The sequence below is a fragment of the Polyodon spathula genome, chromosome 12 (genome assembly GCF_017654505.1).
Source record: "Polyodon spathula isolate WHYD16114869_AA chromosome 12, ASM1765450v1, whole genome shotgun sequence".
NCBI classification, from domain to species: Eukaryota; Metazoa; Chordata; class Actinopteri; order Acipenseriformes; family Polyodontidae; genus Polyodon; species Polyodon spathula.
Genome location: NC_054545.1, coordinates 27,835,447 through 27,859,579, shown reverse-complemented (window position 1 = coordinate 27,859,579; position 24,133 = coordinate 27,835,447). Strand labels below are relative to the sequence as shown.

The 24,133-nt window shown below is 37.9% G+C and overlaps 2 protein-coding genes across 5 annotated transcripts; both read right to left on the bottom strand.

Annotated features, from left to right (window-relative positions):
- Nucleotides 1-45: 45 nt before the first annotated feature.
- LOC121324550 (histidine--tRNA ligase-like) lies at nt 46-8,256 on the bottom strand. Its single transcript, XM_041266573.1, has 13 exons — nt 8,108-8,256; nt 6,931-7,020; nt 6,723-6,842; nt 6,272-6,367; nt 5,025-5,150; nt 4,432-4,539; nt 3,965-4,063; nt 3,777-3,870; nt 3,558-3,685; nt 2,797-3,042; nt 2,542-2,658; nt 1,896-2,042; nt 46-1,666 (listed from the first exon to the last, which is right to left on the bottom strand). The coding sequence occupies exons 1-13, from the start codon at nt 8,195-8,197 to the stop codon at nt 1,607-1,609; spliced, it is 1,521 nt and encodes a 506-aa protein (XP_041122507.1). The 5' UTR covers nt 8,198-8,256; the 3' UTR covers nt 46-1,606.
- A 5,473-nt stretch (nt 8,257-13,729) lies between these two features.
- On the bottom strand, nt 13,730-21,274 carry LOC121324927 (UDP-glucose 6-dehydrogenase-like). Of its 4 annotated transcripts, none has more exons than XM_041267130.1 (13): nt 21,081-21,274; nt 19,654-19,905; nt 18,760-18,930; nt 18,281-18,382; nt 17,994-18,194; nt 17,496-17,693; nt 17,051-17,198; nt 16,687-16,781; nt 16,438-16,568; nt 15,905-16,044; nt 15,564-15,655; nt 15,350-15,460; nt 13,730-14,755 (listed from the first exon to the last, which is right to left on the bottom strand). In XM_041267130.1, exons 3-13 carry the CDS (start codon nt 18,919-18,921, stop codon nt 14,648-14,650), a joined length of 1,488 nt encoding a protein of 495 aa, XP_041123064.1. In that variant the 5' UTR covers nt 18,922-18,930; nt 19,654-19,905; nt 21,081-21,274; the 3' UTR covers nt 13,730-14,647. The 4 variants fall into 4 exon arrangements, with proteins under 4 accessions (XP_041123064.1, XP_041123065.1, XP_041123063.1 ...); XM_041267131.1 differs by having other exon boundaries at nt 19,654-19,840; XM_041267129.1 differs by lacking the exon at nt 19,654-19,905.
- Between the last annotated feature and the right edge of the window lie 2,859 nt (nt 21,275-24,133).

Genomic DNA, 24,133 nt, shown 5'->3' with positions numbered 1-24,133 from the left:
AAAATTTTACATTAAGCATACGGTATACACAGGAAGTACAGACAATTCAAGTCTCCAGTGGCCTTTATTTAACATGGATGCACTGTATCATCATGTCTTTCTGCAGCTGTGTGCATTGCCAGCTCATGTTATTTCACTTATATAGCAAGACCCTTTTAAAATTTGACTGACTTTCATAAAACCAATCCAGATTTATAATCATGACAGTGGCGCTAGTGATATTTTAACTAATGGACATTATAAGAGTTGTACTAATATGGATAACCAATGCAGTCAGATCTGCTTTTAACAACCACTCAATAGGGCCACCTATTATTACATAACAAATTTACCTTGCTCTGCTTATTTGTATTTCAGCATCTGGTGGGCCATGCAGAATAAACAGGCCTTCATCATACCATACCTCTCACAGTAAACAACTGAGGTCTACTTATACAAGACACTAATCATTATTTTATTTTTGAAATAAGGAGGTCTCTTAAAAGCCAAATGCAAACAAAAAAACAACTTACTAATAGGTTATTGTGTGCTCTGCCTTCTTGTACCATTTTAAAATGAAAGTTCTGTGGCAGCAAATAAGCTGGTTTGTTTTTTTGAGCTCATCAAATTATTTTTTTTGCAACTTCCCCTGTGTGCAAGTTGAAAGGCACAGTGTTCTGCTATACCTGTATGCCAAGGGTGTCCAATTACAGTCTTGGAGGACTATTCCACTCCAGGTTTAAGAGGTGCAATGAGATAATTAACTACTTTAGGGTCTGACTGGAGATTTAATGAGTTCAATTAAACACATTTATAACAGTTCGAACAAAGATCAGAATTGGAAAGGCCAACTTTGGCCACCCCTGCTGTATGCGTCCAGAAAAGGGAAAAGTTAATTGACCTCCTCCTAAAAAGCCCCCAAACAGCCAGTTTGTTTGTTTCTAATTCTTGTAGTTCACAATTAAATCAGCGGTTTGACTGACACCGTTCTTTAGCACAGGGGCCTCCAACCCTGGTCTTGGAGAGGTACTGCGTCTTCTGGTTTTCTTTTCAACCGAGCTCTGTTACTTAACAGCACTAATTATTGGCTTAATTGGTCAAGATTAACAGGTGTTCCAGATCTTTAGCCATTGATGATGTAAAGACACCTAGAAAACATGCAGGACTTAGGCTCACCAGGACCAGGGTTGGAGATCCCTGCTTTCGAGGTTCATATAAGTACTGTATTTGGAAAAGTCAGTACTTCCAGTCCATGCTTTTGTTCTAACAATGTCCTAAATTATTAAAGTAACTTGATTTTCTACCCCTTATGCCATTAAGCAGCATTATCTGGAGACTGCTAATAGTAAATAAATAATATGCGCTGAACATGTCTGGGGTGTAATACAACAAGCACAACAACTCACAAGCATTTACAATGGCAAGTGAAAGAAGGATGGAATGCAGCGACTGGGCCTTTGACATTTGTTTCAAGTCAGTAAATACCAAACCCTTGTTTGACAGTCCTTAAATATTACAAGCGCAGTGATTGTATTTTTAAATAAGTTCTGCAGCATTGCTGAAAGTACAAGCATTTGAACACAGGGCAGATAAAGGAGGGTGCATGGCTAGGTGAAGATCACATGGTCTACGACTGGATGGTTCTCTTCTTGACTTCTTCTACCAGGGTAACTCGAGACACATCAACCTGTCAAAATGTAAAAAAGGGGGAGTCGTAAATGCATCCATGCACATCAGCAAGTACACAAAGAGGTAGAAAGGGGAAGCTGCGGATGTGTTACTTTAAACAAAACTCATTGTGGAAAAATGACTAATGACTTAACAGACTTGATTTTCAAACAGCTATACAGCCTATTACCTTATGAGCTTACGTGTGTGAAGCACCTACGAGTTATTACATAAAAGCACACACACACCTCTTCTCTGGTGGCTACATTTCTGAGTTTGACAACCCCCTCCTTCAGTTCCTGCTCTCCGATAATAGCGACGAGCGGGATTCCTGTCTCTTCACAGTGTTGCAACTGGCTCAGAAGCTTTGGGTTCTTCTTATACAGGACCTCTGCCTAAAGTTAAAATCCAGGACAAAGTCTATACAAGCAAAATGAACAATCCAGGCAAGACGTCATACCATTTCAAAGTCAGTTATTAAATCCCCTGTTAGTAGGAGTAGTCCTTTTGCATTTAGAATTATTATTTGTGTGTACTGTAAATAATCTTGACACTGTTCTGCAGCATTGCCAGTGATCCTCATACCTATGCCTACCGTCAGTAAAGGAGTGCACAGGGGGCCGTGCTTGGGGGAGTATTATTAAGCTGTGGGTTGGGCTTGATGGATGCAGCCCAGAGAGCTTGGGCACAAAAAGAGCAGAGCTGATGTGAAATTACAGCAGCGAGACAAGAACACTGTTCAAACATTTATATTGCATCAACAGTGAAATGGTAGGAAAAAAAAGAAGTGCTATAAAAAGGCACAGGTACAGATCAACAGTTAACATTGACCTTCCAGAGACTATTTTGGAACCAAGCAAGCCACCTAAACCATTGCTCAAAGTTTTTACTCACTTTTATCCCAGCATCCCACAGCTCAGATGTCAGTTTTAATCTCTCTTCCAGCAGGTTCTTCTGTGCAGAGGCCACTAGGACCTGAGTTTCTGTGGTTCGGACCTTCTCTTCAGAGGCCTGACATTAAAAACCCAAGAAGAAACAGACTTCAGAGAGCACTTTAAACCCCAACAGTAGCACTAGGCTGTGGAAACGGGCAAGAATACGATAGTGGGACACTGAATGTGGATAACATGCAGACAAAGACAGTGTTACCTCTAACTTCTGTTCCAGGATTGAGAAGACCCTCTCGATCCCAACGCTGACTCCCACACAGGGCACCTTCCTTCCTTTGGGGTCAAACATTCCGACCAGCCCGTCGTAGCGGCCTCCTCCGGCCACGCTGCCCACACTGACCAGCTCCTCAGAAAGGTGGTCATTCTGTGGCTGAGTCAAGACCGCCTCGTAGATCACCCCAGTGTAGTAATCAAGACCACGGGCCAGGCTTAAGTCGAAGATCACCTAAAATAAACACACGTTGGTCAGCATGCATCAAAACACATGAAGAAACACAAAACTGTTGCATATACCTTAAGATTCATAATGCATAAAGACACCACTCACTAAGAACGTTTTATTATAGTACAGACACACTCGGGCTAGACTTGCTAGGGGAATCAGGGAATAAGGTCACATGCCAAATTAAGTAATCCTACCCTGGTTAGTTTCGATAATGAATCAATTGTGTTTGTTAGTAATATTATTTTGAGTGTTTGTGTGTGCAAAAGCAAGTACAGCACAGCAAAGGTTGCACACACTATGTTATTTATACTCATGTGCAGATCAGATGGAATATAATGGGCTTTCTAACACAGTACTAAGCATGTTAGCAAATTTGTTTTACTGGATTTTAGCTCTGGGCTAGTTGAGAAGTGTATGAAAAGCAGCAATACAGGTCAATTAAAAAGACTTGAGCACTTCACAGGCCAGAGGAAAGAGAAAGTCCAGCAGAGCAAGTCAGCAGGTAACACCCTTACCTTATCAGTGACTTTGAAGAGCTCCAGGTATTTGAAGAGATGCTTCATGTCAGTGAGCCCATCAAGTGCGTGTTTGTTTTGGGACAGCTGTGGGTCTTGAAGGAGCGTTTCTGCCAGATCAAAGCCACCTGCAAATTAATGTTAACGTCATGTCAAGTGCAGCCCTCCGGTGGTTCAGAATGAGCACCTCTAGAGCAGAGAGGTTCAGTGCTGCCATACCGTGCATTCTGACGTATCCACCGATCCTGTCTGCAGCCTCAGGAGCCAAGCCCTTCTCTCCAACCATCTCATTCTTAACCTCCTCCCAAGAGGCCTGCAACCAGAGAGAATTGCATGAGCTCTTGACTCGTCTGACCCGCACCGAGACTGCAGGAGCATGTTACTGGCAGCCCATTTTAAACAGTTACCTTATCTAGTTTGTCTACTGTTGAGCAAATGGCCCGGAACTTGTCATCTGGGACGCCACAAACCGCAAACATGCCATCCAAAATCCGACGGTCATTAACCTTTGTATAAAAAAAAGTAGAAAACAAAGTAAATGAAGCCCATGCTCTACTGAAAAGGCCAGATGGGGTGCACTTCTCACCGAATCCTAACCAACCATTCACAGCTCATCATTTTTTCCATTTAAAGCACCACACACAAGAACTATTTTTAAACTGAATATGTAAATTAGAAATCTTCGCCCAGGGACAAACACTTGTACTACTTCGTGTTACATAGCATGGTAATTATTTTCATTTATAAAGAAAAATACAAACCTGGTTATATTTTTAACATAAAAACCTTGTACTATGCCCCAGATTCTTTAGACAATAGCGTAATCCTTATCCACGTGCCAACTAGGCTCTGTACTGATCTTCTGTATTCTTACTTTAATACGGAAATCTCCAAGCTGCAGCTGAGTCAGTATCTCATGGACAACTTTTATGCACTCGGCATCAGGAATCATGGGATCATACTGGCCAGCAATATCGAAATCCTGGAAAATGGGAAAACAGAAATCGTGCAACACATATAAAACTTTAATACAGGGGCAGGCTTTTTTTATTTTTATTTTTTTTATTTCCAGAGCTTTTTTTTTTTTTTTTTTTTAAAAAAGGATCCATGCCTGGCCACTTTTAACATGATTCAGATTTTTTAAGTTCGGCTGATAGCCAGGTTTTCTTTCCCTTGGCTTAAAGTAAAACTAGAAGTAAAAATTAATGGTATAAAGATTGTGTTTTCCCCTTTAGATTCAGGTATTAAAAAGCGTACTTGAAGCTGGCTGTTTTTAAAAAAAAAAAAAATGACCTGCTACATTAGGGCCACCGTATGTACAATTAAAAAAGGAATGTGTGACAGAACAGGTTCTTTAATATATGTGAATCTCTCAGATGTGTATACGGCCGCCCCCACAATATCCCTGGATCCCTAAGAGGCATCATTCTACCTGCCTCATTAACAGATAGGAAGACTCATACTTACACACTGATAGAACTCCCTGTAACGCCCTTTTGTCATGGCTGGGTTGTCCCTTCTGTACACCTTCGCAATGTGGTATCTCTTAATGTTAGTGATTTTATTCATGGCTAGGTATCGGGCAAATGGAACCTAGCAGGAATGGGTTAAGGGTGACAAGAGGCTTAAGATGGGCAAGAATGACCCACTGTGAAGGTCACAAAACTACTTTATTATAATACACAACTTAACTTTGCCCAGCTAAAGACTGCTTCCCTACAGTATACTTGTATACTTCATTTACTTCCTCTTTGAAAGTCCGAAACATGCCAGTTCCCAGTTACTCAACTGAAAATATCTGGAAACGCATTTGCCAAAATACACATTCAAATCAGTTGGTTTCTTTAAAAAAAATGACATAACCTTTTGTTTTTTACGCACACAAATTTTTCTACTGCCTCCGATTAAGGATTTCTACAGACTCATCTTCCCTGCCGATGTGAGTGGCAGCATGTGCAGCAATCGGGAAAGGACATAGGCTGTTCTGGGGTGTTTCTGTGTTGGTATGTGTTGTGTTATTTTATTAGTTAGTTATTATTTGAATAACTAGTTAGTATTTAAATGTTAAGAATTCTTCATTTGCTTGTACATGTCTGCTATGTCTTTTCATTCTTATACAATCCAGACGGCCGTCAAAGTAACAATGTGTGCATGTGAATGTTAAATTATTATGTTTTTATTTTAATCTAACTGGGAGAAGACTGAACAAATTAATTTGACTATATATATATATACCATTATATATATATATATATATATACTGTCATTATCTATATATGCTCCTATATATATCCATCTATTAATAGATATATTATATATATACTAGGGTAATATATATTGTCATATACACACACACACACACACACACACACACACACACACACATATATATTTTGTATAGTATACAGTCATTATAGAATTATCAAAGTGTAAATGCTTCTGATCCCAGAATGAATGTATAATGTGACTGTCTTTAAGAGTGATGTTATCTTTAAGGGATGTGAAATTAATGCTGTCTGTTTCTGGTCATCTTGCCAGGATACTTGTAAAAGAGGCCTTGGTCTCAATGAGCTTTTGACTGGTTAAAGAATGAACAAATAAATCTAAATTATAGTTAAAAAACTCACCTCCGAAGAACAGTTGAGCACCTTATCCATGAGCTGGCCCTATATAGTGAGTATGAACTCTCTGAATCCTGCTTATTACAAGGATACAGTTAAATCATAGCGCAAAGACAGCAGCTCTCCTCCTTGGTCCTTCAGATCATAAATCAGTTTGGAGTCTTCACCATATTTTCCTGTTAGAGTTTCCTTGTCAAATCAAAAGGACAATACTGCGTTAACACTGGTATAACACAAACAATAATACATTAACAGGGGTATAGCTGTCATGCATTTCTATTTGCTATGTGCAGTTTTGAAAGAATGACATGTTAGCAGCCTTTTCTTTTTAAAATCTGATACAATACTACACTGAAAGAAAGCTCTCAGCTTGCATGCTTAGGTCTTTTCACCTCAGCAGCACCCTGCAGAACATCAAAAACATACATGTAATTTAAGATCCAATTGAAATAGCAGCTTGCAGTGGGTAATGAATTCTAGCTTTAGGTTACTTTACTCACAGACCACAAGCTGTGATCCCTGGTCTAGCTGACATAAGCTTTACCTTTAACTCAAACACAGGGGTGTCAATGGTCTCAGCACCATGGCGTTTGAAGCAGCTGATGATTGTGTTAAACACGCTTTCTCGGATGGCCATTTGCTTTGGGTTATAGTCCCTGGTCCCCTGTAATGCAAATAATAATTGAGATGAAAACAGGAACAGTACCACTTTCAGTACAAAGGGACTTTATCGTGTGTTAGGAGGGCAGTACCTTTGGGGTCTTGAGGACGAACGTTTGTTTGCCATCATCGGTTCCCAGCTGAGCCTTGAGTTCCAACAGCTTCGCCACTTCCTCTACAATCTGGAGCACAAGTACAAACAGACCAGGCTCTTAGTCCGACGCTTAAAATCTAGATTGTCTGTATCATGTGTTTACAGTCATATCCCCCATCTAAAAGAGAGATTAAAATCAGCCACTGGGCTACTCAATAAAATAGTATGCTTGTGACACTTAAAAATCATCAATTACAGACTAATGGCAAGCCCGAGATGTTTGTGGTGATGGGTTCCTAAAACGAGTGCAACCATCAAACCGTGTTCAGCTTGTGAGTACTACTGCCAAGACTTCATTGCATTTTAAATGTAGCATGTGGATATAATAAAAAAGGTGTATTTTTGAACAGTACAAACATATTGAAAAAGTAATAGAAGTAATATTAACGCATGGTCTCTTCCACGTCAGGATTTGTATATACCTGTGTATGTGTGTGACAGGACGCAGCCCACAGAGCACTGTTACAGAGTCCAATCCGAGGGCCGAGAAATCCAGTCCAATTTTGTTCATGTTGCCAGGAAAGGCAGTAGTGCAGTGTCAAAATGATAGGGTAGGGTGACCATATCTGTGCCTCCTGGTTCACCAGTACAGCTCTTCACATCCCACTTTCATTTATGCTACTGTGTTTGTATATTCTACTACAAACACAGTAGCATAAGTGAATGTGACAGGTCATTACATTGGGCTAATGACTGCTTAAATAAAACACACACACACACACACACACACACACACACCTGTTGATATTTTTGGAAAAACATGTATGCAGATATATAATGCAATTTAGGATGATTATCTTGCATCAGAATTGCATCAGCTGGTCGTGCAGGATGACCAGAACAAGACTGTATTTAAATTCTACGAGTCATTCCAATCTCTTGTGCCCATGTGGGTTACGATATACAGAATGGTAATTGCCTTTTCACCTTTATTTATTTGGTTGTTTAACACTGAATTTTAACCCTGCGTTTCGCACATGGGGCCTTCATTTCCAGAGCTATACAGTAACTCGACAGCACCCAAAACGCAGTTCTGTTTTCGCCTCTGTGTGTCATGTCTAGTGTTCTCTGTTTAAAGTATTTTAAAACGTTTTTTTTTAGTTGCTGGTACTGACCTGGTCCTTGCTAGCCTTTGCTTCTTTAAGTTTCCTGACAACTTCGCCTTGCGCTTTGATCGACTCTTGCAGCTGAGCTTTGTCCGCCATGGTGCTTCTTATCGGTACCTAGTTCGATTCCTTCCACACAGACTCGCTGCAAACCTCCAAACACGTTTCAATGGAAGTTTACAGCGCCATCTATCGGAAGTCATGCATATCTAGAATTTTTTTTCTGACTGACTGTAATTAAGATTTACAACATACATACATACATACATACATACACACATACATACATTTAGAACTTTATCCAGTCAATGCTTTCTTCTTCTTCTTCTTCTTCTTGTACTGCAATATAATTATACACAGTAATAATATATTACTGTATTCAATAAGTAGATATAAACCATATTAATATTTTAATGTTATGTATACAAATGTAAATGAATTTTTGGCTCGGACACACTGATCTAATGATAAGAGATGCATATGTTATGCAAACAAAATCATATTCCCAGTTATCTTGGGATCTGTTTTGCTGAATTAAACAAAAATGTTGGTGCTCATTAAGGCCGGCTTTCCCATTGCATACATCATTAACCTTATGATGTAATATTTGGAATCTTTGAGAAGCATTTGATAATGTAATGGTGTTGATTATTTTTGTTATATGTTATATATGTGCCTGCTTCATCCAAAAGTGTTTCAATACTGTACATGTTGTATTATTAACAGTCAATCTATGTAAACAAAAATAAGCTTAGTATAATAGTTATATATCTTTTCTAATTGTTTGCATTATGTTTTTAAATAACATGTATGGATGTATACATACATAGGGATTAGAAACAAAAAACACAACAAAAAAATAACACATGGCAACAAAAAGTGATGGATTACCATCAGGGCCATTTCAACCCCTGCTCCAAAGTCCTTAATCTGTCCACAAGGTGGTGGTGTACAACCTTGCACTATTAAATGTATTTATTTATTTATTTATTTATTTTTACGGAAAACTTAAACTTGGATTCAGTAGAGAACCACACTATTACGGAAAAGACAAAGGTAGGCAATAGCACTGACATTTACAGAAAAGGTTTTGTCAACATGACAGTCAATTGTATGTTTAGTTTTGTGTATACACCACTGTATAATGTGTACACGTTATATTTAGTATAGGAAGTATAGTATACGTATTTCCACAAATTTAGTCTTGTGCTTGAAACATGTAAAATAATTGTCCCGTTTCGCAATGCTTTATTGAGTTACTTAAAAAAATAAAATAAAATAATTCTCTAGTCTGAGGTTAGCTTTATGAATTGGGCCCAGTATCTTATGCTCTTGCATAAGTTTTGTCTGTCAAACCTTTATTCCAGCAACATAAATCACACCATTTATGCATTTCTTTCCCTTTGGCAGCATTTGTGTCTCAAACAGTGGAGAGTTACTGGCTGTTTAAAAGGACCTTACATTTTTGCTCAGAGTTCCTATCAGTTGGTAATCTTTCTTAGGCTGAATGACTCTCCTTTTGTCAAATAACTGGGCCATATTCACTTCTAGAACTGAACGGGCTGCTAACCGTCTTGTTCACAAGCCAATATTTTACAAATGATGGGTCTTTTTTTTTCTTATAATTTATTTTGTTCAGTAGAATTAATCTATAACTTAAAAAAAAAAAAAAAAAATCAGTTTCATAATAGTCAAGTTGATAGATGTTTAGAATAATGCCTTCAGCAGTTTCCAAATAAATAGCCTTAACAGTTTCCATGCAGCACACTTCTACCATAAAAATAATTTGTTTATTTTTATAACAGCTCTACTTTGAGAATTCCTGGATCTATGTATTAGGGTTGGTGGTGAGGATTGATGCTGATTTGGTAAACCCATTCTAGAGCCACTCCAGCTTGGTGAGGGCAGGGTACAGTAGATAGAGGATTCCCAGAAGGAGAGTGCTTCCTAACTGAGGCACAAACAACACTTCATTCAGCCAGTGTATTCCATGTTGAAGGTCTGCCACCCAGACACTGAACAGACACAAAGCTGGTTACTTTCAAAGAACTGACAATTTAGTATAATTTGACTGTGCTTTGCAAGATTTTTTTCCATGGTATACCACAGTAACCTTTTCTAAAGGATAGTAAGTTGGTTAGGAGTGGACTGTGCTCTAACTCTCTTTTGTATGTTTGAGTAGCTGAATAACAAGGTCTTCTGGCGCTTTTTGAGAGGTTACGGCACAATAGAAGCTGCTATGGTTGCGCTGTGCAATTTTCTAAAGTGATGGCAGGAATACAGAGTCAACACCCTCACAGCGAACAGCCCAGAGCTTATCTCTGAGCTGCAAACGGGCAAAGCTGTGCTGCTGGAACACAGCGACAACCAGGAAAACCACCTCTCGGTTTAAACAGTAAATACAGTTACGTGTGCCCTACTCCATTTTCATTCACATATTTTTCACTTTTCATCCACAGATATATAATTCTGGTAACAGCCAGGCTCTATAATGCAAGAGATTGGAACTCTGATCAGATAACAAGATACATAGTTTACTTGCTGGTAAGGTCTCTTTATCTTATTTAGAAAAACTAAATATTAGACCCCCGCATCTAATATCGGGTTGGCTTATCTTTTGCTGTAATGATGGCCTGGAGTAAAACATACTCCACAGCTGTCCAACTTTCTTAGCTAAGACAGCCATACCAATCTCTTGAGAAATCCTAATGAGCCATGAAAATAAAACTAAAAATGAAAAGGGTCAGTTTAACTGGACTACACGCCACTTCAGTAGGTTTCATGTTTACGCACACACATCGTATTTCATTTTTACTTGATTAATCAAAATAACTTTTTGTTATGATAGCTCTAAATCAAGAGAGATGAATTACACCGTGTAACAAAAGATTTAGAAGTGAGTAGTTTTTCGAGATTTACGATTATACTGTATTTACAGTATAATCGTAAATCTCAAAAAACTACTCACTTCTAAATCTTTTGTAGTCATTTTTGTATTACTTTAGTATAAATACATGTTAATTTGGATTCATATGTTGTTTTTTTCTGACTTTATGTGAACGAAAAGACACACATTTGCCCGTTTTCCCATTGGAAATAGTGATATTTTGAAATATCACTGTCCTGGTCACAAAAGCAAAGTTTGTGGAGAATAATAGCCATTTTCTATACTTTTGAGGCATAAGCAATTAGGAAATAACACTTACTACCCAGGAACAAAAATTGTGTTACATAGTGTTATAGAGCATTGGACAGGCCTGGCATAGACTTGGAAGCCTGATTATGGGCATGAATATTTAAACCATCTGACCTTTTACAATCAAGACTGTATCTGGTTGAGAAGGAAAGCAATCAAAATCCAGTTCTGGTAGGAGTTCTCATGCTTTGCATGTTTATCATCAGGAGCTGGCAGTCAAGCAATGCAATGTGGGCATCTGTGATACATTTTGAATCATGATTGAACATACCCTCCAGGAGATATCATTGTATTATAAAATACTTGTTAGTAAAATAAATGATGGCTTCTAATACTGCCATCTGCATTTCCATCTTCTCTTTCAATACAACTTTAAAAACAACAAGACCTTCCTACAGCAGACAATGGATTTAATCTAGAATACTGGTTTTCAAACTGTGAAGACAGCTTGAGGTTGGAAACCCGAGTTCAAAAGGTCAAAACATTTGAAAACCAGTCAGTCCCATCTATTGAGGCTCGAGTTTTTTTTTTCTGCTGCTATCCTTGTAACCATGGCAATGAAAATCAATCTAATTTCATAAGCTTTGTATTTTAATAACATGTAGCATCACTGCAGCTCCTACTAATGAAAATGTGTTGCATCTTCTGTAATACTGGTTATTAATTGTGTAATAGTTCAGGGCAGGCTGAAAAGGGTATCTCAAGCACTTAATCATCAACACATTTAACAGCCTATTAAAGAGTAAGGAGCCGGGTTCTGAACAGTATAGCTTTATACATCCCCATGTGTTGCTACAACAGTTTAAATTTTGTACCCCCCCCTCCCCCCCCGTTAACATCCTGATAACTGTAGATAAGCTCTTTTCGAAATGGCTGCTCTAGTGCACTGGGGTTTGATTTTTATTTTTATTTTTTTTAAACATAACAAGAGCTCTGGATTTTCACTTACACTTTCAGTGCACTGGAGTGGACAGAACTAGACAGTTCTGAAGCAGAGTTTAAAAGGTATAAGTGTAAAAAGTGTCAGGATGTTACCAATGAAAATCAATTACAGGCATGTTAAATGGTGTAGCAACACATGAGGACATGTAACCCTACTTACTCAACTTGTACACAATATACACATCAAGTTCCTTACGATTGTTGCAAAATGCAAGGTATTCTTTTGACATTAGAATAAAGACACAAGAGTATCTTAAAAACATACCTTTATTAGGAAACCAAGTATGAAATATTACATTAAGTTCCCAGTGAAAGTTCAAAATAACAGGACGAGACGTGGTCTAACATACATAAAATATTCAAGGAGGTATTGTTCAGTCATCTTACATGATTAACTTGCATATTTCAAAATAGACAGGACATGCAGTTTGATACCACAAGTCCAGTTTGCCCTGAAGTGATCAGGGCAACATTAAGGACTAAAAGATGCAGAGGAGTGTTTTTAGAAACTTGCTGGCGAGCCTCCAGCGGTTTCACCCTTGGAGTTTTAATAAAGCACTCAGTAATTTTTAGCCATCCAACGACTCACTGAAATGCCACTTGGTCCAATTTGAAGATAACAGATTGGAAACATATTTTCTCCCAATATGAAAAGATCACTTTCACAGCTACACTTAAGTTTTTAAATTAAAATAACAACAATAATAAAATACATAGTACATGGTCATGTCATAGCTGTAAATCTGAAGTTGACAATTGCTTTCCTTGACCCTAATCAAATTGACCTGTATCCGACACAAAAATCATCACTAAAAGTTTGAACAACTAACTTAAAATGTATTGTCAAACCCTTTTATTCAAAGGAAATCTCATTTCAGGACTCTGGTCCATCTGTAGGGATGTAACACACCCCTAGTTATACATACATACATAATTCTAGTCTATGTTCCAATACTAAAAAAAGGTCACCAATCCGATTTGATGCAGAACAATTAGCTTTGCTTAGCAGTTTAATATAGAAGTAGAAACAAAACAGTAACTATGCAATTACATAAAATCTAAAATGCATCAAACAAAAGGATACCTTAATGCAGGGTTTATGTTTTGGTAATGCTTCTCATGTTCTACCACATATTTACACCATCTTCTGAAACCATGATTGTTTTTACACAGCTGTAACTATCAACACAGACAAGGAGGAGAACAGTGGTTATTGCTTTTTAAAATCATTCCTCATTTCATATTATGATCTTGCAAAATGCACCTATTCTCCTATTAAAAGCTTCAGTCAGTTTTGAATGCAATTACATGGTAATTAAAAGTAAGAACACGTACCAAGTGTTACCTTTGAAACACTTTTTTATATACGTTAAGCTATAAGTCGCACTGGTAAATATATATATATATATATAATAAATATTATATATATATATATATATATATACTCATATATATATCTATATATATTGTTTATTGTGTTGGTGTGTCACAAGTCCCCCACTAGACTTCTATAAAATCTGTTTGGTAAATATTTGAAGCTGTACTGTAAAGCACATTTACCTGTTGATTGTGGACGATGTAACCCGAAACGCTTTTTGAAATCCTGAAAATGTCTGCAAGGCACTTGTAGCCTTTGAAATATCAACCTTTGCTAGAAATACACAAACACACATTAAAATGGGCAGAGCCGCTTCACTTCTATCAATACTGAATACTTGTGCTTTTGTTATGTGTACCCGCAGACCTGGACACATTCAGCTTGTTTGACGTGGAACAGCAACAGGCTTTAACCTTTTCACAAAATCAGTTTCTTCAATTTTGGGAGTTTTAAAAAGACAAAATCTCTTGTTTCAGGATGAAAATTCAGTTTCAAGTCATTTTCAATTTTTCTTGAATGGCCTTGGGGCTCTTCCATATCCTACAGATAGCATACATAAAGCTACAATATTATTATGGGTCAAAGATATCGAACTTCACTACACAGTACAGAGCATTGTAAAAATCAAGGCTACATTGATTATATTTTGCCAGTACTTATCTAATACTAGAATACAGCTGTATCTGCAGGGCGTCGCCATGTTTCACAGTGTGGGGAACTGCTTAAAATGAGCAGACCGGGCTGTTCCACCAAACAAGCGGAATACATTCCACAGCGGGAAAGTGGAGCGGTTTCGCCAAATCAGATCCAGTTCTGTCTCACGAAATTGCACCTTTTCTAAAATATGAATATATCTGGTACAGGTGATATGACCAGGAGACATCTCCAGCAAAGTATGTCCAGCAGCATTTGTAAATGTCATGAGTAAACAAAGTAAAAAAGCTGTAATACTGTATATAAACCCTACCGCCCTACACACACCAAAAAAAACAAACAAACAAACAAAAAAAACAGCATTAAAAACAATTGTAGTTTAAGATTTGCTTTTCTTAGTAGGAGGGGCTTGGAGATCTACTTTTGCGATGTCATTGTTGACGGTGAATGGAATCTTCTGACTAATTCGCTTGCCAATCGTCTCCACCTATAAAAAGAATGAGAGAAACAAAATAAATTCTGCGCTGTAACACCTTGATTTGCTCAGTATTAGCTACAAATTAATTTGTCAACTGTATATATATACAAAAAAAGAAAGAAAACCTATATAAAATGGGATAAAGTTTAGAATGCCATCTACAAGTCAAGGACAGTGTTGGTGTTTGCACAAGAGCAGCCAAACTTAAAAATCATCTGCAAAAGTACAGTTTTCCAAAATAAGCACATCATTGAGCTAATCAAGAAACATGGGGTTTGGATTTTCTCTGTATCCATTTTAGGCAGACAAAGCCCAGAGGGATGCATTGTGCAGGTTTCAATGGCAACAACTCGGACCTAGGATGTGCACAAAGTTAAAATCTCAGCAGTTTGCTCATACCAGAACCTTACTTGTATTTCCACAGAGGAACAAAAAGCACCCTTTTTAAATGCAAAACTGTTCCCTTTTAAGCAACATCCCTACACTACACTAACATTTATGTAAGACAGTATATTCTTTAATACTGAAGGAGTTACAAATAATTAACCGCACAGTTGCAACGATGTCCTGCACTTTTAAACGAGAGATTCAGCCCACACTCACCTGGAAGCCCATATTCTGCAGCTTATCATAAAGGCTGTCTAGGATTCTCCTACCATCGAAAATGAATGCTGGCTTCAACATGGCCTTGCAGATCCTTTCATAGTCCAGCTCCTACAGGGAGCAACAACAGCAAACAGCAAGATGAGCAGAGAAGTATTTGTAAAGAATAAATGATCTTCAAAGCTTTTTAAAAAAAAACTGCAGTGCATCTTACCTTGAACATGTCCCACTCTGTGCAAATCACAATGGCATGAGCGTTTTCACATGCCTCATAGGGATCTGTGGAAATGGTAACCAGACGGGACACTACAAACAAAAAATAAATATATTTATCCAATTACAGCTAGACAACCAACTCCTACACATTTGTTAATAGAAATAATACTGTAAAGAATTGAATAAGTCCAAAATCTAATCCAAGACTGGTCTGAGAAGCACAGGGAAGAAGAAAAACTTAGCCTGGAGGAGAAAATAAAAATGCACACCCAAACATAAATCTGGGGCTGGCGTTATGTATACAAGTTTGAATACATCTGCTACTGCGTAAACATGCACCTCTGTCAGGGTCATCTTCAGAGATGGTGGGATGGGAGAGATCCTGAATAATCTGCTCTTTCTTTACTTTTGGATCATAAACGTGCAGACGAGCCCCTTCGTCCATCAGGTACTTGCTGATGTAGATGCTGGAGGACTCTCTGGAAGACAAAGTGGAGTTACATCATTATACAGTTTACAAAAGGAAAACATAACTTAGATGTTCAAGTTTAAGACACGTAAAAGGCAGGGATGAAAAACACAAATGTTGTCGATTTAACACGCACATATTTGGTGCCAAGAATTATAGTCCTGGTCACTTGAACTGTTCTTAAGAATTCAGGGAGTCTTATAGCTTTATGGAGAGCCCACATCACTTACAGTGTTCTGCATGCTTCTTTAGGGGTTCCTACAACACACACAAAGTGGTTATTTCGGTAGAGCTTTAGTAAATTTGGCTGCACATACTTCAGTCACCCTTTTATGAGTCCAATGTGTGTGCAATAGAAAGAGTTGCTGCTGTAAAGCTCAATGGACTCAGAGTAACGAGGTACCTTGTGTCACCGGTGTTCTTTTTGAAGGCAAACCCGAGCAGAGCAATCTTCTTGTCAGTCACAGTGTTGAAGAGGCACCCGATGATGCGAGAGGAGAAGCGTCGGCGCTGATAATCGTTGATCTCGATCACCTAAAGGAACGGTGAGGAGAATGCTTAGACTGAGTGAAAACCAACAGGGAATGTGAAAGAGACAGGGCTGTGCTGTATATTCTTTCCTACATTGGAAGAAAACAGCAAGGAGAATTACCTGCTGCCAGTACCTGGCTACTTCAGGGAGGTTGAGAGCTTCACAAAGGTATACAAGGTTGAGAACATCTTTCTGGAAACAGCTACCACCAAAACCTGATGGCAAACAACTAAAGTTAGATTGATCATTCAAATTAATGGTAGAAATAGTTATTTCAGGTGGTTTGTATCAGCTCTTATTAAGAAATAACTGAATAGATAGCTAGCTAACTGTTAAGGAAAGTTCAAAATGAGTGAATAATATTTACCCTGGACCACAGATTATACTACATCTTATACGTAAATGTATGCAGTTATATACAGCCTTAAGACAAAGATATGTTCTTTCATACCAAAAATGTGCTCCCCCAAAAGTAAGTACTTACCAACACTGGCCTTGAGAAAGTTGCTCCCAATTCTCTTGTCGGTGCCGATGGCATGTGCCACCTCCTCCACATCCGCGCCCGTCACTTCACAGAGGGCACTAATGGAGTTGATACTGCTGATGCGCTGGGCCAGGAAAGCATTGGCAGCCTAGAACGAATGGGAGAAAATTAAAACTTCACTAGGAGGAACATCTAACCCTAGTTGCCCAAGATATTTCTATCCCACAGTGATACAGTCGCTATTCATTAGCAAGGCAACAAAACAGTGACTTTATCTTATTAAAAGACCAATTATTTTTAGTGATATCCAACTTTTAACAAAGCAGCCAATAATTCACTTGTATATTTAAACAGGATATCCAAGAATGTTTCAGCATTTTCATGAGATTGGATATCTGACATTTTCAAACATCCAAACATGCAGAATTATTCTGGAGCTGCATACCAGTTTGGAGAGCTCGGATGACCAGGTGTTGGTGGTGATGATTTTAGTCTTTGGTACCCAGTGCTCATAGATGCTGCGGAGAGCCTCAATCGCCCTTTGACCCTCTGGGGTCTCATCTCCACCAATAAGCACTCGGTCTGGGTCCTTCAGGTCAGAAATGGCTGTCCCCTCAGCCAAAAACTCTGGATTGGAGAGGACCTAGTGGAGAAACAAACAGGTATGTTAGCGACATACATACATGCTAGTTTATATATCCCTTGACTTTGATACTCTAACATATTACAATCTCAACTGATCTCCTTTCATTTCAGGATTCTGATACTAACTTGCGCTAAAGAATGTACCAAACAAGTTGCTTCACAATTGGAGAGGTGGTTTTAAGTAACAGGTAGGTAAGTGAAACTCTAAAGTGTGACAGATGCATACTGGTGTTTCCACTGTGGGGGGTAATACACATATCGTTCTGATCTCAGGCTCTTTCTGAAAGCAAACTCTCACCTGGAAGTTGAGACTGGATCTAGTGTTGGCGTTGAATATCCTCCGGATACTCTCAGCTGCTCTGACAGGCACGGTGCTCTTCTCCACTACGATCTTACACCCACTGGATACGTCTGCTATCCTACGGGCACACGCCTCAATGTATTTCAGGTCTGCAGCGCGACCTTTACCAATCCCAAACGTCTTGGTTGGTGTGTTTACCTGAAAAGGGTACTTATTAGCACGCGGTACGGATTACAGATTAGTGCAAGCAGCATAACAAAATAGAAGCACCGAAGAGTGCTTACTGAAATAAACACTAGGTCTGCTTCTTTGATAGCGTCGTCAACGTCAGTGGAGAAGAAGAGGTTAACGCCGCGGCAGGACTCCACCACTTCCTGAAGACCAGGCTGGAGAACAAAAAGGGAAACGAAATAATCAAACCAGTTGGAATACCAAGCATTCAAATGTAAAGCCCTATTAGTTAATATTTGACCCACGTGCTTAGAATCCAAGTGTCGCACTGTGCTCATGAAAGTATTCAGAAACACGTGTTCTAAGACTATGCATATACCTATTGTATTTGTGTCTATGCAAGAAAAAAATATATACTGAATACAATAAAAAAATTGAAAATAAAATAGAAAAAAAAAATGAAGTTGCAATAAATAAACTGCGATATGGACAACTTAACCCTCCCATGACCTACCAAGAATAAACCAATACAGAAAGCTAACCCCAATTCGAGCTGCCCTGTCTGCCTCCTCATGTCATGTGAGTCAACTACCTCAAAGATGGGAAGGCTGTCCGAGTTCCAAGCTTTAATCCGGTCCTCGTTTACATCCACGACTGTTACTGTGATTTCAGGGCACATTTGAGCAATGACGCTGCAGGTCGGACCTCCAACGTAGCCAGCACCAATACAGCAGATTCTCTTAATCTGCACCATCTTCACAGTCTGAAATGGGCAGAGACATGGCAGGGGAAATGGTTACTTAACATCGCAACATTGCAACTACAGCACCTGCAATTCCCAGATACGCTAGTTTATGTACTGCTGCTGTGCCAAACATTGTTATCTTATGTATGCTTACACATAACCAGCACAGCAAGTTAATGATTAGCACCATTACATTAACAGGTGTTTCAACCAAGCTGTGCAGAGTCTCTAAATATAGTACCACACAAATACCGCCTACCTGGTACAGAGCTGCCTAAAGTAAATAAACTGGTAACAAAAAAGGCTCAAGGTGGGATTTTTTATGTGATGGATTTGATTATTAATACCTGCAGAAGACATTATTGCAGTCAGTCTGCCTATAAATTGGGAACACTTAAATGCAGTCAATTAGGGAGCTGTAACACAGTTCGGGGATTTAGGAAACTTGACAGAAAAACCCAAATGCAAGCTTAGCTCTTTCTATACATCGAGCCTGGTTCCACAACCCCAACCCACCCATTATGACATTTAAGTGGAGATCTTTAAATTTAAAGTTGAGTAATGTGAAAACATACTATGTGAAATTCAGTATTTTTACTGTATGGTAAATATGATTTCCCACAAAAAAGGGTGGTTTGGGATACATATGAGTTATACCTCCTGCAATATTAACAGGTCATGCAATCAAAAATAATAAAGAGATTTTCAGTAAACTGAAATACACTATCCTTGGTTTCTAACCTGCACATAAAGACCCCATTGTTGCAGTTAGAAATTCTTCCTGTCTCCTCTCTCTATGCCAGGCTTTGCTGCCACGCAGTCACCTCCTCACACAGAGCCCACTGTCTGCTAAGCCAGCACAGAACCCCTCTCATACAGCAGGCCTCTGCAGCGCTGCAGGCACATTCAATCCAAGGGTGCTGAAAAGCTGTCCAGGAGCAACAACTGCTTCATTATCCCAGACAGGCCAGCAAAGCAGCCCTGAGAATAAACCTGCTTAAATAATATAAAGGGATCTACAGTACTTTACATAGCACAGCTATGAAACACAGTAACATCATATCTGTCAATGTTAGGCCCAATAAGTGCTGTGCTTTGTTAATGCCCCCCCCCCCCCCCCCCCCAAACAAAAAAAGAGAAATCCACAGTAAACACTATAAACTGTATTCTAGTGGATATCCTATGAAGTACAGTAACCTAACAAAATCTGCACTCTCTGAAGGGCTGTTTCTATTTATACATTTATGCCAGTTTATTTTAAAAATGTCAAAACCACCCAGTAGCTGCATTATAACGGCTCATTGTTATTTTAAAGCGGATTCAACCAGCTTTCCGCAACTGTAGGTTAACTATTAAACATAATCCCGACTGCAAAACAGGAGGCTGTTTCAAATTCAAAAGTGTGTGCATTTACAGAGAGACACACATTGGTATGTGGGATTCTTGCTACAGTGACTGGTGCTAGTGGCACGACTTTCAGGTTTAGTGCTTGGGAAGAAGTCCTGCCTTTTTTTTAAACCCCAAACCTGCAGAGGCTTGTATGTCAGGATCATTTGCCTACGTGAGTTGTGCTGCCTTGTCTCACAGATTACCAAGGAAGGGATCCTGTAACAGCGCTAGAATAGTCAAATTACTAGGAATCATATCCCAGGGCACAACAAACCACAAAAGCAAAATCTAAGGTAAAATACCTTCGTAATATAGTGATTGTAGTTGGATAGTTAGTTTGAAAATAACGTCACCAAGTCCTAGGACCAACGCAGTTGATTCAGACCATTGATAAAGCGATGTACTTTGCCTATTCCACGTGCTATATATATATATTATCTAAGGTAAAATACCTTCGTAATATAGTGATTGTAGTTGTATAGTTAGTTTGAAAATCACGTCACCAAGTCCTATTGATTCATATATATATATATATATATATATATATATATATATATATATATATATATATTATATATATATATATATATATATTCAATCACTTTAAATAAATCAAATTCCACACATACCGTTTCAACCTTAAAACAGACAGCGTTAAGACCCTGTCCGACAAGTACACAAAATATATAGGGTCAAAACATATGCAATAACAATTCTGCTAACTGTTCGTGTCAGCTCATTAAAACCCAATTAAATCACAGTTAAATCTTATAACGTACCTTTTAGTTTCTTTCTGTCAACTATAAACCCAAGTAAAAACACGATGCTTAATATCGAGTATACTTTAACAGAAATGCCTCTATATGAATCTACTTACACTAAAAGAAAAAAAAAAATGAAGCTCTCCGTCTCAATTTCAACACTAAGGAATGTTTCTTAAGATGTAGAGCGTTGTTCCTTTTCAACTACTTCAGCTGCAAGGGGTATGTCACATGTCCTGATGTCACTTCCTCATTTCGTGAGCGACATCTCGTAAATTAAGGATTTCCCAGTCCAGATGTAAATATATGACAGGGACTTTCATAATGTAATGCTATATGGTATGATTAAAATAAAACAGTAGCAATTTCAGAAGATAGGCAGTAAGCGAAATCTACCATAGTTGAAGCTGAGAAAATTGTTAACTGTAACTTGTGGTGTAATACTAAAAGTGTAACAAATGTAGTAAAGCAACAGAGCTGGGCATTGGAACAAATATGTACTGGCCTGTTAATAGCAAACCAGCATGTATATACAACCCCAGACAAGGTTTATAGCAAATAGAGCAATGTATTATTATAGACAACAAACACTTGACAATAAAGGGACTTTTAATTGACTTACTTCTATAGAACCAGCTCTTCAACCAACACTAAGTCTCCTGAACCATTAGCACATTTAGGTAAAAAAATGGTTGGTGCAAATTCGTCACTGCAGGTGTGAAAGGTTTTGTAAATCTGGACTTACCGACTGGTTGTAAATTTGTAAATAATACCCTTTCCAATATTGAGCGCTGCTTTTTTGATCTGTATCTGTTTCCCGTGACAAACTTAATTAGGGGTTGAGTATTGAGAAGCATTAGGGGGAGAGTTAGAATAAAAGGAACTAGCGGTATCCACAAGTGTCCACACTTTGAAACCGGGATGATAGGGGGTTAAGTTTCATGTGCAATGTGCTTCTGATTTCTGTCATTATGGTTCTAGCCCCCCACAGGTTTCCTGGGCTCATGATTTCAGGAACTATGGGGCACCTAGCTGAGACCAACAGCTCAGAATAATTAAACCAGAAAACGAGTTTGTTAAAAGAAGTTAGGCTTAGCAAACAATCCTTCATTTCTAAAATGATGAAGGGAGATAGCATTCACAGATTAAAATGTGGACTGTACATTACAAATGATGGCTTTTCTTTGACCATAAAAATGAACAGGTGACGCCACAGTTATGAGTTGTGACTTGTGGCCAAAATGTTGATTGCAGAGTAGGCATACTATGTGGAAACTAATTAATTAACAAAACTGCATTGATGGTCATTTTACATTTATTGTGGCTCATTTATTTACAAGTTGCATCTCAGTTTGTTTTTATACCCAATAGCCTAGGAAGCTAGTCTGACTCAAGGTAACAAGATATGCAAGGGTTTGTTTTGCTGATTGTCATCATGTTGTGACCTATCAGATAAAATACCTTCAGGATTGATGCAGTTGGTGTGATCTGTTTCTTGTTAATTGCAATCTGTGAGAATTTGACATGGTTGACAATTAAAAGGTTGTGGAAAAATTAAGCTGGCTCAAGGAAGAAAGTTCTTGGAGGAATTGGGTAAAACCTGAAATGGACAGATACTTTAACATTCAATTATTTTTCAATGATCATGTTTATGTCCCGGTTAACCACACATCTCTGTTTTCACTAGACTTTAAACCAAGTGTTCAAGAATGAAACATGAATCGGATTCAACAGACACACAAACACAATAGGATTATATACTTCACACTGTAATTGCACAGTCTAAACCAATAACAATGTGTTTATATTGGGTTCTATAAGAAATATCTAGTTGTACACTGCAGAACTCTTTCCAAAGCCATTACGACTGTATACTGAATAGATTTCTTTATGAAAAATCTTAATGGAATGTTTTACTTTTAAACCTTCTACTAATAGCAAGTTGAGTGGATCACCACTTTATAAAATACCTGTTTAAAAGTGCCTAACTTACGCAAGTCTGTATTTACAAACAAAGAGACAATGCATGTGATTTTTTCCTTTTTCTTTCATTGGACCCTAATACATTATTAGTGTGATTTCATATTTCATTTCAAATATGTTTAGTAACATTTTAATTATGACACTGGTATCCTTTTAGTGACTTTAAATAAGTATCAATAAAAACTGTGTTAAAGATACTTCCGCTGGAAAAGTAAATATATTTTAAAAACTATATAAAAAAAGAAACATGAATTACACAGATGCTTTATACCTTGAAAATATATTGAAATGTTTTTTTTTTTTTTTTTTTTTTTTTTCTTCCCCCATTAAAGCCGTGATTAGGATACCATATTAAATATTATACTACTATTCCCTTATCTGTAATGAAATAAATAACAAATACGAAAACTGTGTGTAGATATTACATAACAACACTGCGCTGGTTTGAATCAGCTGGGTAGATCCTAGGATTTGGCTGACATTACAGAGCTGTCATGGAGAAAAGTTTTTTTGTTTCAATTGAATGTGACACAGTTTAAAAGTTGGAAGATTAAATAAACACCATGAAAAAGTTTCCAATCGTACTCTCATGATCAAATTGGGTAGCTGTATTTTATATATATTGGTATAGAGACATGTTTTACGTGAACCGTTAACAACCCATTATCAAGGCCATTAGTCTGCATATAATTATCAAGTACACTATTCACAGTACAGTAGTAACCCAAGAGCAGTGAACAGTTTAATAAGGCAATCAATATTTGTATTCACATATCACACAAAAAACATCACTTTAGATCATTAAAGGCAACCTCCCAGAGTTTCTAAAACATGGATGCATGTTTCTTTGTAGCACAACTGCATGTGTGAGTGAGGTATTAAAGTGGTTTCAAATATTCATTAAATAATTTGCTCTGTGAATATGGGATGGTAAGCATTAAGAAAACATTCTAAGCAGACCATCCACACAGAAAACATTGGGGACTGTGATAATATATATACTAATAGATGGGACTCTAGTACAGAAGACAATATGGAGAAAAATACAATGTTTTCATACTTAAATATGTGAAGAGTCAGAAGCTTTA

Excerpts from the sequence above, each read along its gene's own strand:
- LOC121324550 (XM_041266573.1), bottom strand. The coding sequence starts at position 8,197 with ATGGCGGACAAAGCTCAGCTGCAAGAGTCGATCAAAGCGCAAGGCGAA. Across the intron at positions 6,368-6,722 it reads CCCCTGTGTTTGAGTTAAAG|GAAACTCTAACAGGAAAATA; the intron begins GTAAAGCTTATG and ends TGATTTGACAAG. Across the intron at positions 2,659-2,796 it reads TCCTGGAACAGAAGTTAGAG|GCCTCTGAAGAGAAGGTCCG; the intron begins GTAACACTGTCT and ends TTTTAATGTCAG.
- LOC121324927 (XM_041267130.1), bottom strand. The coding sequence starts at position 18,921 with ATGGTGCAGATTAAGAGAATCTGCTGTATTGGTGCTGGCTACGTTGGA. Across the intron at positions 15,461-15,563 it reads CAGAGTGGGACATGTTCAAG|GAGCTGGACTATGAAAGGAT; the intron begins GTAAGATGCACT and ends TGCTCCCTGTAG. Across the intron at positions 14,756-15,349 it reads TGCAGAATATGGGCTTCCAG|GTGGAGACGATTGGCAAGCG; the intron begins GTGAGTGTGGGC and ends TTCTTTTTATAG.